General features: G+C 65.2%; 1 protein-coding gene across 5 annotated transcripts; it reads right to left on the bottom strand.

Annotated features, from left to right (window-relative positions):
* Nucleotides 1–444: 444 nt before the first annotated feature.
* On the bottom strand, nt 445–15262 carry STAT3 (signal transducer and activator of transcription 3). Of its 5 annotated transcripts, none has more exons than XM_082779076.1 (24): nt 15151–15262; nt 10082–10228; nt 9420–9564; nt 9178–9276; nt 8787–8882; nt 8622–8703; nt 8089–8183; nt 7740–7891; nt 7072–7230; nt 6851–6943; nt 6183–6242; nt 5890–5919; nt 5656–5749; nt 5522–5569; nt 5166–5249; nt 4829–4927; nt 4503–4638; nt 4230–4282; nt 4042–4136; nt 3626–3765; nt 3114–3329; nt 2724–2766; nt 2323–2435; nt 445–2205 (listed from the first exon to the last, which is right to left on the bottom strand). In XM_082779076.1, the coding sequence occupies exons 2-24, from the start codon at nt 10207–10209 to the stop codon at nt 2150–2152; spliced, it is 2316 nt and encodes a 771-aa protein (XP_082635202.1). In that variant the 5' UTR covers nt 10210–10228; nt 15151–15262; the 3' UTR covers nt 445–2149. The 5 variants fall into 5 exon arrangements, with proteins under 5 accessions (XP_082635202.1, XP_082635203.1, XP_082635204.1 ...); XM_082779077.1 differs by having other exon boundaries at nt 3117–3329; XM_082779078.1 differs by lacking the exon at nt 15151–15262 and adding an exon at nt 11296–11432.
* Nucleotides 15263–15444: the final 182 nt, after the last annotated feature.

Below are 15444 nucleotides of genomic sequence, written 5' to 3'. Positions count from 1 at the left end.
CCTGCTAATCCTGCCCCGACGGAGCACTAATCTCTCCCTCTCGGCCCCACATCCATCCCGCTGCTGCCTCCACCCTCCTGCTCTGCAGGGGACATGGACGGAGATGCAGCAGCTTTGGGGTAAAGCCCTGCAGGAGACTGGGGGGGCTCAGCCCAGTCCTACAAAGCCCTGGCCCCATAAATTCCCCCCCCCCAAGGGCTGCAGCTCCCCGGCGCAGGAGCGCTCGCTGCAGGCTCCGGCACCTCCCCACGAGAGGGCAGGGCAGGCCCACGCTGCAGCCCTGCAGGGCCCCAATGCAGCCACCTTGGGCTAAAAACCCTGCAAAAAGGGGCGGGGGGGGGGGGCCCAACCTCATCCCTCCACCCGCAGCCTCCCCGCCAGCGCTGCGCCCACCCTGGGAAGCGCCCCAAGGCCCGCAGGTTCCCAGCTGCACGGGAGAGGAGGTCGCTTCAGAGCCTTTTATTTTGGAGAAAGTTCAAGCCTGTAGATACAGCAATACAATATACAAAAAAATAAAATTTTTTACAGTATTGAAAGTTGCCCGGGGCTGCGGTGGCTGCGCCAGCAACGGGGACAAGCGGCCGGCATCCCCCGCGTCCCCTCTGAGCACCCACCGACTCCAAAGGGCCCCCGTCCTGGCCCCAAGGGTGGCCACGACCAACCCCGCAGCCCTCTTTCCCCTTTCCCAGGGCACGGGACGGATCCTGCCCTGCCCACGACGCTGCTGTCTGGCTCCCTGCCTGATCCTGACCAGCGCAGCCCCGGCAGAATGGGGTAGAAAAGCCGGAGCCGTGCCCCAAAGCCACCAGAGCGCCCCCCAGCCCCACAGCATGGCCATGGGTACAGCCAGGTGGGCATCTCTCCCCCTACAGAACCAAGACCTGCACACCCCCTCGTGCTGCCACCAGTAAGACATCTCTGCTGGTACCAGCACCTCTGGGTCCCACCGCTCTGCCCCAAAGTGCACGCACCCCCCCTGTGCCACCCCACAGCCCCCGGTACCGCAAGGGGCTCCCAGCTGCTCTCTGGGGGGGGTCAGCAGCTCTCAATCTGCTTCTCCCCCCTCTTTCTTTGCCCCCCAGGCAAGGGGCTGAAACAAAAAGCCTGGGTGGGAAGGGCAGGAGGGCTGCCCCGGGCTTGGGGAGCACGGAGCAGCTTCTCCAAACCCCCCCCCTTCATCCACCCCGCTCCCTTCCACCCTCGCCCCCTCCTAGCCCCACAGCCACAGCCGACCCCAGCCCGAGCACCTCACAAAGCCCCCGAGGAGCTGCAAGCCCCCTGCCCCAGCCACCACGAGCAGTTTTAGAGGGGAAAGGGCCGAGCCCGGCCACCCAGCCCCAGTCCCAAAAGGGACCCGAGATGCAACCACTGCGCGCTCAGGGGCATGCACCGGTGCCGGGACGCTTCGCCCCCCTACCCCAGGGGGCTCTGCCCAGCAGGGAAAACGGCCGTGCCCGGGGCTGCTGCGTCTCACAGCATCTTTCTGCCCACAGCAGGAGGGCAGCAGCAAGCACGGGGAGCTACCAAAGCTCCCTGCTCCCAGCAGAGCCCCCGAGGACGGGGATGGAAAACTGGGCTCAGCGCAGAGCCACTCGTGGGTGTTGGCGGCCACGAGCAGGGGCACAGAGGGAGGCGCAGAGGTGAGCCCCCTCTGCCAGCTCCTGGGGGGCTTTCGGGGGACCTGTTGGAAACCGTTGACCCCCCTGGAGGAGGTTTGGGCTGGTTGGTGCCCTCTCGGCCCCCCAGAGGAGAAATCCAGGCTCGTGCGATGGCCGCGGGCGGTCGGAGAGCAGCGTTCAAGGGCAGGGGCTGCGGAAGCGTTTGTAAGAACCGAGGCTGCGATCGGAGACTAAGAGGCACTTGAATGAGCAAAACAAGGTTAAAAAAAAAAAAAAAACATTACGGAAGGAAATAGAAAAAGTTTTGACCCCCCCCTCCTCGTCCCCCCCCCTCCCACCAGAGAGACAACCAGCACCACCGCCGAGAGGTGGGGGTTTGGGTGGGTCACAGGAGGAGTCGGTGGCAGGGATCACGGCCCCCAGCTCCTCCCGAGAACAGGCCCAGAGAGGACGAGACCTAACGGGGTGAGATTGGGGGACGGTGGGGGCAGGCCGAGCTGGGGGGGGTCCCACGAGCACGGGGCAGCGCGTCACATCGGTGAAGAAGCGCACTCCGGGGTCAGCTCCATGTCGAAGGTCAGCGACTCTGGGGGAAGCAAGGGGATAGGGGGGGAGGTTATGGGGGGCACATCCTAATCCCTCGAGGATCCAGCTGCCGCCAGGTTGCCCCCCCCAGGGGTGCTGGGTGCCCCCCCAGGCTCACCGAACTGGCCGCCCGCGTTGGCCTCGGCTCCCTCGCTGCTGTTACCGAACTGCATGAGCGAGTCCAGGGTGCGCGGGGACATGGGCAGGTCGATGGTGTTGCTGAAGGAGGTGCTGGCAGAAGGAGGGGAAAGCAAAGAAACCACCCGAGTCAGGGCATGGCCGGAGCTCTCCGACACCCCCCTGCTCTCCCCCGGAGGGCCCCAGGGCGCAGGAGCTCTCGGGGAGGAAAGGGGCCCCCGGAGGGGGAGAACGGGCTCCAGGAGCCTGGCTCAGCACCGCTGCCTCTCCCCCTTCCCGGGCAGGGAGCCCCAAGGCACCCGGGGAAAGCAGCTGTGAGAATGAACCCCCCCCCCAGCCCAGCACACAAATGCGTTTAGAGACACCCCCGGGAACACTTACGGGGTGACACAGATGAACTTGGTCTTTAGATAGGGAGCAGCACCTGCAGGGGGAGAGAGCGGCCTCGTCACCAGCTGCTGGAGGAACAGCTCCTGTCCCCAAGAGGGGCACAGCCCTGGGGACAACCCCTGCTCAGTCCTGGATCCTCCCCAGACCACACAGGACCCCCAGACCCTCCCCAGACCCCGCAGGGCCCCCAGACCCTCCCCAGACCCCGCAGGGCCCCCAGACCCTCCTCAGACCCCGCAGGACCCCCGGACCCTCCCCAAACCACCACAGCATCTCCCTGCTGGAGCGGGCTCCTCCACCACAGTGCCGTCCCTGCAGCCACCCCGCGACCCGTCCCAAAAAGCAGGCGGGCACCACGCCGGGCCGCAGAAAGTCAACGACTACCTGAGTCGGTGGCTTCCGAGTGCTCCTGGCTCTCGGAGCGGCAGTACTTCCCAAAAGCCTCCTCCTTGGGGATGTCGGGGTACAGGTACACCAGGGGGGACACCAGGATGTTGGTGGCGTCCATGATCTTGTAGCCCATGATGATCTCGGCGAACGACATGCTGTTCAGCTGCTGCTTGGTGTAAGGCTCCACGGACTGGATCTGGGTTTTCCCTGTACAAGGAGGCTTCAGACACGGGGCAGGACACCTCGGGAGAAGGCAGGGATTTTCCCCGAACACCCCAGGGATGGGACGGAGCAGCCTGGGGAGGCACCCGGCAGGGGCAGGACAGACCCACGCGGAGGTTTCAGCACCACGGGAAACCACAGGGGCACCCAGGAGGCAAAAACCAGCCAAAAAAAAGCCACCCAGGCTCAAATAATTAACCAAGGAAAAGGCCTAGCAGGACGAGGAGAAGGGAAAAGGTCTCATCAGGGGGTCCCGAGCCCCCTTTGGAGGGGCGACGTACCGCTGATGTCCTTCTCCACCCAGGTGAAGGTGATGCCGCCCTCCTTGCTGCTCTCGCTGAACCGCAGCAGGAAGGTGCCCGGGGGCTTGGTGCTGAGGATGGCTCGCTCCCGCTCCTTGCTGATGAAGCCCATGATGTACCTGGGGGCAGGGAGCAATGTGTGGGGGGGTCAGGGCACCGGGGAAGCAGCCCCAGGGCTCGAACCCTGCCGGTTCCCTGCACGGGCAGCAGCCCCCAGCAGAGCCACTGACGTTTAGGGGATGGTTTGGGGATTTTTGCCCTGAAGCAGCCGACAGGGCTCGGGCAGAAAAGGCAGCCCAGGAAAAGCAGCCTGCCCCTGAACCCCCCCCTCAATTCGGACAGGACTCGGGGGTCCCCAGCTGAAGGCGAGCGGATTGATGCTGGCGGAGGCTCACCCCTCGTTCCACAGCGCCAGGATGTATTTCTTCACCAAGTCGATGATGTTGTCCAGCCAGACCCAAAACGAGAAGCCTTTGCCAGCCATGTTCTCCTGGGGGAAGAGAGCGGAGAGGTTGGGAGGACAGCTCGGGGGGGGGGAGAGCGGCCAAGCACCGGGGTTGGGGGGGGGAAGAGGGAATCGCACCTTGCAGAACTTGGCCCAGGTGATCTGACAGCCCGAGTAATTCACACCTGGCCCTGGCAGAGAAGAGGAGCATCAATTTTTGGGTGCCACTCCCCAAATTACCACCTCCAGACAGCAACCAAAAGCTTTACGGCGTTTCGGGGGGATACCAAGCAGCTAAAAGCGACAGCTTCCTTCCCAGCCACCCAAATCTTGCTACTGCACCACGGTTTTTTTTTTGTTTGTTTGTTTGTTTGTTTGTTTTACAGGCAGGGAGCAGGCAGGAGGGGTTACCGAGCAGTTTTTCTGCCAGCGTCGTCAGCTGCTCGATGCTGAGGCCTCGCTTGGTGGTGGAGGAGAACTGCCAGCTCAGCACCTCCGCCACCTGGTCCCACGTCCCGATGGGGGGCTTGGTGAAGAAGTTGACGTTCTGCGGGAGGAAAAACGCAGCCCCTGAGCAGGACGAGGGGGCAGGAGCAGGGCCAGGTCCCGAGCCAGCCCCGCTGATGGGGCTGAGCCATTTTTTCTGCATTTTTTCTGCCTGCCGGGCAGGATGCTGCAGCTCGAAGCAAGCCCTGCTCCTCTGGCAGCCTCCCCCCTGGGGGAGGGCTGAGCCCTACCTTGGGGTTGTTGGTCAGCATGTTGTACCACAGGATGGACGCCCAGGCGTTGGGCATCTGGCAGATGTTGGAGATGACCACCACGGGCAGCGAGTGGGTCTGCAGAGAGGAGACACGGCCACGGGGCTGGGACGTCTCACCGAGCCACAACTTGAGCTCCGTGCTCCATCCCAGCCAGCCCCCCCAGCCCAGAGACATCCAGCAGAAGGAGGCACAGCTCCGGGGAGCCCACGGGCTGCGGATCTGCCTCCTGGGCTTCATTTCTGAGAGGGCTGAGGGTGCCCCAAGCTGTTCCTTCTGCGACTGGGGAACCGGGCGGCTAAACCCCAGGGCTCACCTCCAGGTCGATCTTCAGCCCCTGGTGATACACCTCTGTCTCGAAGGTGATGAGGTGCAGCTCCTCGGTCACGATCAGCGAGGCCTGGGGGGGAGGAGGACACGGTGAGCCCACGGGAGACGCCTGCCCTCAGCCCGAGGCACGGTGCTGAGGGGGGTCCGGGCAGGCAGGGCTGGGCTGGCAGCTGCCAACGTGCCAGAAGGTGCCAAGACCCCCCCTGGGGCAATCCCTGCTCGACTCTGTGCCTAACCACTCCTCAGGGAAGGAGATGCAGCGATGGCTACGGCTGCCCTGAGCCAGCAAAGGGCTCTCCTTGCCAGGACCCTCCCCAAAAAAACCAAAACAACACAACTTACATCGCAGTTGGCTCTGCCTCCGTTCCCGCATCGCTGCTCCCGCAGGGTCTGCAGAGGGAAGGGAGAGGCTGCAGCATCACCAGGAGGGCGCACGGCCCCAGGAGGAGCCCCCCCCGGGGGCTCGAGGCACCTACCAGGTGCTTGAACTCCGCCGAGAGGCTGCCGTTGTTGGACTCCTCCATGTTCATGACCTTGGTGTTCGTCCCCAGGATGTTAAACTTCCGCGACCTCAAAAGAGGAAAAAAAATAAAATAAAATAAACGGTGTGGCCGGCGGCCCCCTCGGGGCGAACGCGCGGGAGGACGTTGGCTGAGGTTAAAAGCAGAAGTAAGAAAGAAAGAAAAGAAAAGAGAAACCATCGCGCTTACCCCCGGAGTGCTGCGACATCACCAGAGTCCCTAGGAAAGGGAAGAGAGAGATGCGGTCACGGCCACGGCCTCCCCACACTGGTGGGGGGGTCGGCGGCACGGCATCGAGTCCCACGACCCCCCCGGGCTGTCCCCACAACCCGGGAGTGGACCTCGGGTACCCACGGCCACCCTGCGCCTTCCCCAGGGGTCACGCCGGCCCGAAGTGCAGGGACGGGGCTTGAGCCGGGGGCAGCAGGAACACGTCCGACCCCAAAAGCTCTACCCAGCGCTTCCAGGGGCACGGGACTCACTTGTCGATGCAGACTTTGATCTTCAGCTGGTAATTCAGCTCGGGGAACTTCACCAACAGCCTGCGGAGCGAGCAGGGTGTGAGCAGCAACATCCAGAACCCGGCAGAGACGCGGCACTGCCCGGCTCCTCCGGCACCCCAAACCCCTCTGCACCCAGGGCTGTGGCACGTCACCCCGACAGCCGTCCCCAAGAGGGGCTGCTGCTCCCCTAAGCCCCCCAAGGGGGGGTTGTTCTGGCTGCTGGCTGCCCAGAGCAGGCAGATTTTGCCCCGAGCAAACCCCATCTGTGCCTCTGCGTGGCTCCCTCGTGCCAAAGAGGGGCACAAAGGGGTGGAGAAGAAGCTCCAGGGGCTCCCTGCAGAGGGACGCAGGCCAGACGAGAGGCATCGGGCCAGGGACAATGTGCTGACACCTCCCACCGGCCACCCCCGCAGCGGGATTTACCAGAACCCTGCCTGCCTCCAGGAACACGGCACAGCCCCGGCCAGCAGCCTCGCTCCCTGCCCAAAATCAGCCAGGCTGTGCTCCAGCTCCAGCAGGACCAGCCTGCGGGGAGCCCTTCCCTCCCGGGGCTGCGTCTGCAGCAGCATCCCCTGGAAGAGAGCCCCCAAATTCCCCCCCCTGCACGGCTCCCGTCCCCCTCCTGCGGCACGCAGCCGGCGACCAACCTGACTTTGGTGGTGAACTGCACGCCGGTTTTGATGACCAGGGGCCGGTCGGGATGCATGGGCATGCAGGGCTGCCTCTCCACCACGAACGCGCTGCAGGAGACGACAAGAAGCACCAGCAAAGCTCAGCACCCTCCCGGCACACCCGGTGCTCGCCCCTCAACGCGTTGCCCAAAATTGAGGAGCTGCCCCTGGTTCCCCCCCACTCCAGCCCCCGGCACCTTTTCATCAGGTTCCTGAAGAGCTCCACGATGCGCTCCTCCAGCATGGGCCGGTGCTGGACGATGGGGTCGCCCTTGTAGGACACTTTCTGTTGCAGCTCTTCCAGCTTCTTGATCTGCTGCCGGGTCTGTAGCTGCGATTCGGCAAGAGAGGTTATCCTAGGGGAGCGGGAAGAACCAGCGTTAGCTCCGGCTGCTGAGCCCTGCACAGCCCCAGCCCGCACAGCCCTGCACCCCTGCGTGGTCCCAGCCTGCAGAGCCCTGCACGGCCCCAACCTAGAGCCCCAATTCTTCCCTTGCTTGTTCAAGAGAGGCTGCTCACCGTACCGAAGCAGCAGAGAGCACAACCTGCCCGCAGCTCCCAGCTCAGGGCATTTTTTTTGGCTGGGCAGCATGAAAAAAAACCCTGCCCGCACCCAGCTCTGCGGGGCACAGCAGCCGAGGGCTCACAAACAGCGGTGCTGGGCTGGGAACTTCTTACACCTTACACCCCAAGAGCCTGGGGCTCACGAGTCCAGCACCACCACGACCACCGAGCAGGGATTGGCGACCTGCAGGCATCGGTGACCACTTTGCCAGGACACCGGCAGAGGCAGAGCTCATTTCCAGCTGGGTTTTCGACCGCTGCCTCCCTGGGGACCTTCATGAGCCCCGGGCAGCTCTCTTACCAGTTCTCCAGCCGGTCTAAGCAGATATTTGGTGGGCCGCCGATGCAAGCGATTTGCTGCCGTCTCTTCCAGTCCGCCAGCTCCTCGTCTGCCAGCATCTTCTGCACGTACTCCATGGCCGACAGCAGGCCAGCCAGCTCGCTCACTATCCCCTGCCAAAAAGGGAAGCAGACCTTCAGTTCCCTCGGACATCCTCCAAAACCTGCAGGTTTCACCCTCCCCACAAACGAAGCGGCCCAAGGCTGCATTTCCAGGGCTGCTCCAGGCACCAACGCCAGCCCCACGCCCCCCCCAATAAAAGCATTTCTGTGCCCCGGGGGGATCTGGGGGGGTCAGGGGCAGGCCGTACCCTTCGCATCTGGTCCAGCGCCGTGAGCATCTGTTCCAGCTGCTGCATCTTCTGCCGTGTCACCGACTGGTTGTTCCCGTTCAGATCCTGCATGTCTGCGCAGAGAGGAGGCAAAGCTTCAGCCGAGCACGCTCCTCCTGCCCTCCCGAAGGTCACACAAAGAAAAAAAAAAAAAGACTCCACGGTTGGCAGTGGAGGAGCAGGCACTCGGCAAGGTGGTGGTGTTTTAGCAGCCGTCTCCTGCTGCCAGCGCTGCCTCCGGGCACCTGGCTGGCGTTCCTGCCCAGCCAGCAGCCCTCCCACCTCCAAACACCATTTTCCCTTGGGGGACAGAGCTCTGCTTCAGCTCCCCCAGAGGCTAAATCAGGGGCAGGAACAAAACCCAAGCTCTCTCCAATTAACACGCAAATGCCCAGAGAGTAAAATGCCCCCAAGCCTGGAGAGGAGGCACCCAGGGCTGGATCGTGCCCCCCAGCGAGGTTCCTTGCAGGAACGCATTTTGGCTTTGCCAGATGCTAACGAGCTTCCATTACCCCCTTGGCTTTTCAAAGTCTTGTAGTTAAAATCAAAGTCATCCTGGAGATTCTCCACCACTTTCATCTTCTGCTCCAGATCCTGCAAGGCGAGAGGCAGGAATTTGCTCCAAGCACTCAGTCCTGGGGGCGGGGAGAGGAGGCGGCTCCGGGCAGCACGCTTACCTGCACCCTCTTCCTCACATCCTGCAGGTGCTGCTCCAGCATCTGCTGCTTTTCTGTCACCACGGCTGCTGTCGGATGCGTCGCCTGTCCCCCTTGCTGCGGAAGGGACAAGGAGGGCGTTAGAAAGGGGCCGTGACCTGGTGCGAGGAGGTTCTGTGGGCGTGAAAACCTTCCCTGCACTAATAAAAGCCAGGGGCAGAGCGGCCAGGAGGCATCCTGGAGAGCTCAGGGTCAGCTGCCCTTCCCTGCAGCTCGCCCATCCCTCTGCACCACCCCTGCTGAAGGCAGCAAGCGGGGGGCTTCATGCTGGAGCTTCCCAGTGGCACCGGCTACCCACCGAGCGCCGTGGGTACAGCAGGATGGGGGTCCCAGGGCACCCCGAGCCCCTCACCTGGGCTGCAGTGGCGGCCGTCTGCAGGAGCCGGGACTCTTCCCAGAGGCAGCGAGCCACGATGCGAGCTATTTCCATCGGCTTCTCCAAGTATCTGCTCTGTAAACCGTTCAAATCCTCAAGGTCAGCCTCCAAAACGCAGCTCCCAGCGTCCCAGCACGCTCCCGAAGAGCTTTGCGAGCTGTGCCCAGGAAGCCGCTGGATATCAACGAAGTGGGGGGGTCTCTGGGTCTCTGCCTCACCTGCAGGAACTGCTTGATGCGCCGCAGGTTGTGCTGGTACAGGACGTTGGACTCCTGCAGGAAGCGGCTGTACTGCTGGTCGATCTCCCCCAGCAGGTTGTGGAACACCAGCGTGGCGTGGGACTCCTTGTTGGCGGCGTACGCCCTGCACGGGGTGGGGGGGGAGAACGGAGAGTCCTGGAGCCCGGGGGCAGGAGCAGGGCAGCACTCGCTGTCCCCCCCGTGGTTTAACACCCCTAAACTACACCGGGACGACAGCCAGAGCAGGCTCAGCACCAACACATGGAGCCAAGCGACCGCTCCTGAGAGCTGGAGGCGCTCCAGATTCGCGCACGGATCTGCACCAGCTCTGCACCGGTCCCCCCAGGGGGATGCGGGAGCTGCTGCTCCATTTCATCCCTCATTCACACCAAAGGGCGAGGGAAAGCAGCCCTGGGGGGGGCACAGCCCTGCTTCGGACCTCCCCCAGCTTGAGCTCTGATGCCTTGCACACAGAACCCCGCTGCTCCCTTTCATGCCACGGGCATCTCGGGGAGGAAAAGCAGCCCAGCCACACCAAGAGGAGCTGGCAGAGCTCCCCGAGGGCTCCTGGGCACCCACCAGCCCCCGAGGCGGGCGTCCCAAGCACCCTCCACACGTCAGAGCCGTCGGCGGTGCCTTACCAGTCCTGGCTCTCAATCCACGGGGCCAGGAACTGCCGCAGCTCCATGGGGAAGCTGTCGCTGTAGAGCTGGTGGAGCTGCTCCAGGTAGCGCGTGTCGAGCTGCTGCAGCTGGTTCCACTGCGCCATCCTGGCCGGCTCCGGAGACCTGGGGGGGGTGCAAGGGGTGGGTCGGTCAGCACGGCCCCCCCTCAGCCTGCAGAAAACCCTTCCGGCACGGCCCCGAGCTCAAAGAGATGGTTGGGACCCGCCGTGAGCCCAAAGGGCTGGGCAGGGGGCTCTGGGGTGCCCCAAACACGAGCAGGAGGGGGCTGCCTGCCTGCCCTCAGCACCCGATGCTCAGCACGAAGCGTCGGGCACCTGGGGGGGCTCGGGCACCGCACACAGCCCCCGGCCATCACCCGGGGAGAGCAGGTCACACACCGGGGCAGAATGGGGAAGTTGGAGGTTTGGCATCGCAGCGTGGGGACCCCAGGCTCTCTTCTCCAGGGAGCCGGAGCTGCCAGCCCCAATGCCCACCTCCTCCTCCCCACCAAGCCCCGGGGGTCCAGCCCCGATGCCCCCCTCCTCGTCCCCACCGAGCCCCGGGGACCGAGCACCCCCGGCTCCGGGTGCAGGCGCCGCTGTCGTCACCAGCGCAGGGCCCTGCGTCGAGAGGAGGCGGAACCACAGACCCAAACCACAGCACCAGCGAGGGCATAATGTGCAAAAAAATGCGTGTTTGGGGGGCGGGGGGGTGGGGAAGCCCTGCTCACACCAGCAGTGTTTGTGTGACAGGTCTTGTTCCCACAGGGAAAACGCAGCAGGGCACCAGGCTGCTCGGCACACAGCAGCACCACGCCAGCTCCGAGGTCTTGGTGTGAAATCCAGCCGAAAATGAGCAGCCGACGCAGGTCCTGCTGCTGCTGGCGAGCTGGAGGAAGCCCAGGGCCTGCCCCCCCTGCGTCTGCACCCCGTGCCAAGGATATCGACCCGAAATAGCTGAGGTCGGAGCAGCCGGCCCCGTGCGCAGAGCTGCGCCCCCACTTCTCCCACTCGGTTTCGGGGCCGTGCAAACCCGGAGGACTTCTACAAACCCGGGCAGGCCCAGGGCCTTGTCTGCGTTTCCTCACCAAAAAAAAAAAAAAAAAAAATCAACAAAACAACCAAAAACCATTTCCCCAAACGCTGCCTTCGGCCAAACTTCCTCCTAGAGAGGCAGCAAAGCTCTCCTACCTTCTCGCCGGGGGGAAGAGGAAGGGTGTTGGGCATGGAGGTGGGCAGCGAGCGGTGCGGGGCTGGGACCCGGTGCCAGACCCTGGCACCCGCCCTCCGGCTGTCCTGCGCCTGCTCCGGCGGGGCAGGGAAAGAGCCCGCAGAGCTTACAGTAAGCACGGAAGGCGGGGACTGCCGGGAAGCCACAGAAACGAGGAAGGAGCAATTCTCCAGCCTGCTGCTGCTCGATGGAAAGCCGAGCGAACCCCAGGAAGCGCCGAGCTCTCCGCCGGGCAAGGCGCTTCCCCGCGGAAAGCCGCTCGGTTTTCCGCACCAGCCCAGCCCGGCGAGCGACACGTCAGCTGGCAGGAGGCCGAGGGGCCGTGCCGCAGCCCAGGAAGCCACCGCCAGCCCTCCCCGAGGGGCAGAGAGGCAGCCGAAGGGACCAGGGACAAGAGGAGCTGTGGCCGCGGTGCTGCCATCGTGCCCGGGGAGGACACGGGAGCGAAGCCCCATCCTGCAAAGCTCCCGGCTCCAGGGTGGGCTGGGAACAGGGGGAGGCAAAGCAGCCAGCCCCCGGGGGCCCTGCCGGGTGGGTTTTTATTAGGAAATAAAGAAATAAGTGGAGCCTGAACACGGCGCCCCCCTAGCTTACCCCCTGTAAGCTCTGGGCATGTGGCCGTGCGCGCTCGCGCACGTTTCTGGCAGCACGAGGGACACGAGGGACACGAGGGACGCTGCCCGCACCCGCAGCTCCGGGCCACCACGTCCCCTCACAGCCCACAGCAGCTGCTAATTGAGCCGGGCTCAATTATCAGCCTCTCCAAGGGGCTCCGATCGCCGTCAGCTGAAATCGATGCCAGCTTTTCGGGCTGCGCACCGCCTTTCCCTATTTATTGTATTTTTTTTTTAACGTGTGCGTGGTTTTTGTAAGAAAAATTGGCAAAATCGTCCCGGGCTGAGACACGGGGAGAGGGCAGGCACCTGACAGGGAGCTAAACCGGTGTCTGCACCTCCTGGCCGGCAGCAGCAGCAGCGGCACTGGCAGGACGTTGCACCACGGGGCTGGGTTCAAGGCTCAAGCCCACGTGAACAACGCCTGGGCTCGGTGCAGCAACAGGCAGGAGGGGGGAGACAGGACGGGGGCAGGAGCTTGGGGGAGAGAGGAGCAAATCCAGCCTGCTGAGCTCCTCCACGCTCAGGGCACGACCCGGCTCTGTTTAACGGGGCCTTCGCAGCCAAAAAAAAAAAGCAGATTTTGGGGTTTCGCATCACAGCTGCTTGCCGGGCACGGCAGCAAAGCCCCCGTTTCGCAGCTCTTGGCTCATCGTTTCCCTGCCTGCAGCAGCTCGGGGAGCTCGCAGCCCCGTCGGATCAGCACTGCCACTACAGCACGAGGCCCGGGGGCGCTGCTCCTGCTGCAGGTGGGAAATAAAACAAAAAAAAAATAAAATAAATCCACAGCCAGGCCCAGCTGGGAACCCGCAGCCCACCCGCACCCGGCGCCTCCTGCCCCAGCAGATATCCCCCGGGGAAGCCCTGACCTGGCACCATGGGGCTGTATTCCGGCCCCGAAACGCCCAGGACCAAAACCCCAAAGCAGAGCCCTTGGGGGCAGCGGGGGGGGGCACAGGCACAGGGCGATCCCTGCCGAAACAGAAGCTGCGTGCGGGGAGAGGCGAGCGGCTCGGCCTTGGCCGAGGGAGCGGAGGAAGTTCTTGCAGGGCGAGGGAAGCGGCCACGGGGGGGATTTGGGGCCACGGGGGGGATTTGGGGCCATGGGGGGGATTTGGGGCAGCAGCAGCCGAGGCCGGGAGCTGTGCTCGTGGGCAGCCCCCCGGGGCTCGCTCTCAGCCCATCCTCGCCCGGAGGGGTTGAGGAGCAGGGGCAGGAGGTGGCGTTGGGTTTTTCCAGCCCAGGAGGCTGAGCCAAAAACCCCCCCCAGGTGCTGCTGCGGGAAGAGAGGGCTGGGAACAGGCTCGGGATGAGGTTTGGGGTCACAGCGAGTGGGCAGGGGCTGATCCAAGGGTAAGGGGATGTGGAAGGGCTGGGAACATCAAGGAGCAGCCGACGGCCTCCCAAAAGGGAGCCCCCCCCGCTTTGGGGCAGCACCCACCTCCAGCCCATGGGGCAGCGGCTGAGGAAAAGGGGCTCCAGGACCCCCCCTCGCTGCCCGGCCGGGCGGCGTTACCAAAAACACCACCTTTTTGGCCCAAAACCTGCCGCAGGATCCCGTCTCCAGCCCGGCCCCGGCAGCGGGAAGCCCCCCCGGAGGAGGATTTTTGCTTTGGGACCATCCCCGGGACCCCCCCCCCCGTTATTTCCAGGGGTCCCGGGGGCAGCGTGTGCAGGGAGGAGACCCCAAAAAACAGGGGGGCAGCGGTGATGGGCCCCATCCACCCCTCCAGGTCCCAAAGGAGCAGCGGCAGCCGAGGGGGGGGGGGTGAAAAACCCACCCCAAGCAGCTAAAAAAAAAAAACAATAAATGCTAAAAACTAATTAACGAAGCAGCCGTTAATTAGTTTTTAGCGGGCAGCCAAGGGCTGGTTTTGGGAAGGATTTGGAGTCAAAATTTGGAGTCAAAATTTGGAGTCAAAATTTGGAGTTTTTTCCTCGGCTCTGCTCCGCCAGCGGGGGGGCTTTGGGAGGGGGTGGATTTGGGGAAGGGGGCGGCAGCAGCGGGCAGGGGGGGCTCGGGGCAGGCTCGCAGCCCCCGCAGCCGTCCCCAGCCGCTCGGGGCCGTGACCCCCGGGGGGATTTCGGGGTGCAGAGCAGGGCCCGGTGCTCCGACACCGGCAGCAGCACCCATGGGTGCTGGGGGGGCCCTTCTGGGAGCCCACCCAGGGCAACCCAGCCTCTGAGGGGGGGGGTCACAGGCCCAGGACCCCCCCCCCCCATCGCTCCCCGTTCCTGCTCCCTGCGGGTTCTCCACACCGACCTCCTCCTCCTCCTCCTCCTCCTTCTCCTCTTCCTCATCTTCCTCCTCCTCCCGGGATGGGCAGCGCTGGCCGAGGCCGTGCGGAGCTGCCCCGGGGGCAGCAGGCGGTCGCCCCGCTCCGGTCCCCGCTCCCCACGGGGCCGGACACCGGGACAAAACCGGGTCTGGGGTCGAAGCCCCCCGGTGGGGGACGCCCAGGGACCCCCGGTGTTGGGGGGGGGACACAGCCGCAGCCCCCCCCCCCGAGGGCACGGAGCCGTTTTCTTACCCCAAACCCAAGGAGCGGCCGCGGGACCCTCGGCTCGGCACCGGGACAGCCCCGGGGGTCGCCTCCTCCGGTGCCCGCCCCCCTCCCCCTCCGGTAACCCCCCCGCCCCCTGGTGACCCCCCCTCTCCGGTAACCCGGGCACCATGAAGCCAGGGGTGGTGGCCGCTCCCCGGTGCTGTCCCGCTGTGCCCGGTGTTGTCCCGACCCGAGCAACGCCGTGGGGCCCCGGTAAGTCCCGGTAAGTCCCGGTCGGTGCCTACGGGGGAGTCCCCCCCGGGATCTGCCCCGTTCTTACCGGATCCCCCCCACAACGGGGCTGTCAGAGCGGGGCGCCGCGTTTACACCCCCGGGCACCGCAGGGCGATAACGGGGAACGGGGCAACCGGGGGACAACCGGGAGGGGGGGGGGCAGCCGGCACCGGGCGGGTGGCAGAGCCCCGGTAACACCGGGACAGCACCCGGGGGTGCTCGGCAGCGCGGGGACCTCGCCCCCGGGGGGGCCAGCACCGAGAAGCGGCACCGGAGCCGCGGTCCCGGTACCCCCCGGTACCCCCCGGTGACCTCCGGTAACCCCTGGTGACCTCCCGGTGACCCCCCCCAGAGCCCGGTACCCTCCCGGTGACCCCCCGGTGACCCCCGGTGACCCCGGTTCCGCCCCCCCGGTGCTCACCGTGGGGCCCGGCCGGGGCGTGGCGGCGGCTCCCGGTGCCGGCGACGATCGCGGCTCCGCTCCCGGCCCCGAGTGACGCCACCGGAGCCGCCGCCCGCCCGGCCCCGCCCCCTCCCGGCACGCGTCACGCCCCTCCCAGCCAATAGCAGCGCGCGGCCCCGCGAGGGACGGGCGGCGGCGAGCCAATCAGCGCCGTCTTCTCCGCGGTGACGTCACGGAGGGGAGGGGGGCTGCCCCGCGGCGGCTGTTCCCGGCTCTGCGCCGCCTCCCGCCGCGGGGTGGCGCTGGGAGGTG

The sequence above is a fragment of the Aythya marila genome (genome assembly GCF_965140915.1).
Source record: "Aythya marila genome assembly, chromosome: 25".
Taxonomy (NCBI): Eukaryota; Metazoa; Chordata; class Aves; order Anseriformes; family Anatidae; genus Aythya; species Aythya marila.
This window is presented reverse-complemented; position numbering and strand designations above follow the sequence as displayed.

What these genes read in the sequence shown, in the direction of transcription:
- STAT3 (XM_082779074.1), bottom strand. Translation starts at nt 10,209, where the DNA reads ATGGCGCAGTGGAACCAGCTGCAGCAGCTCGACACGCGCTACCTGGAG. An exon ending in GCATCAAGCAGTTCCTGCAG is followed by an intron (nt 9,277 to 9,419) that starts GTGAGGCAGAGA and finishes AACGGTTTACAG; the next exon opens with AGCAGATACTTGGAGAAGCC. An exon ending in GGCTGAAGATCGACCTGGAG is followed by an intron (nt 4,928 to 5,165) that starts GTGAGCCCTGGG and finishes TCCTCTCTGCAG; the next exon opens with ACCCACTCGCTGCCCGTGGT.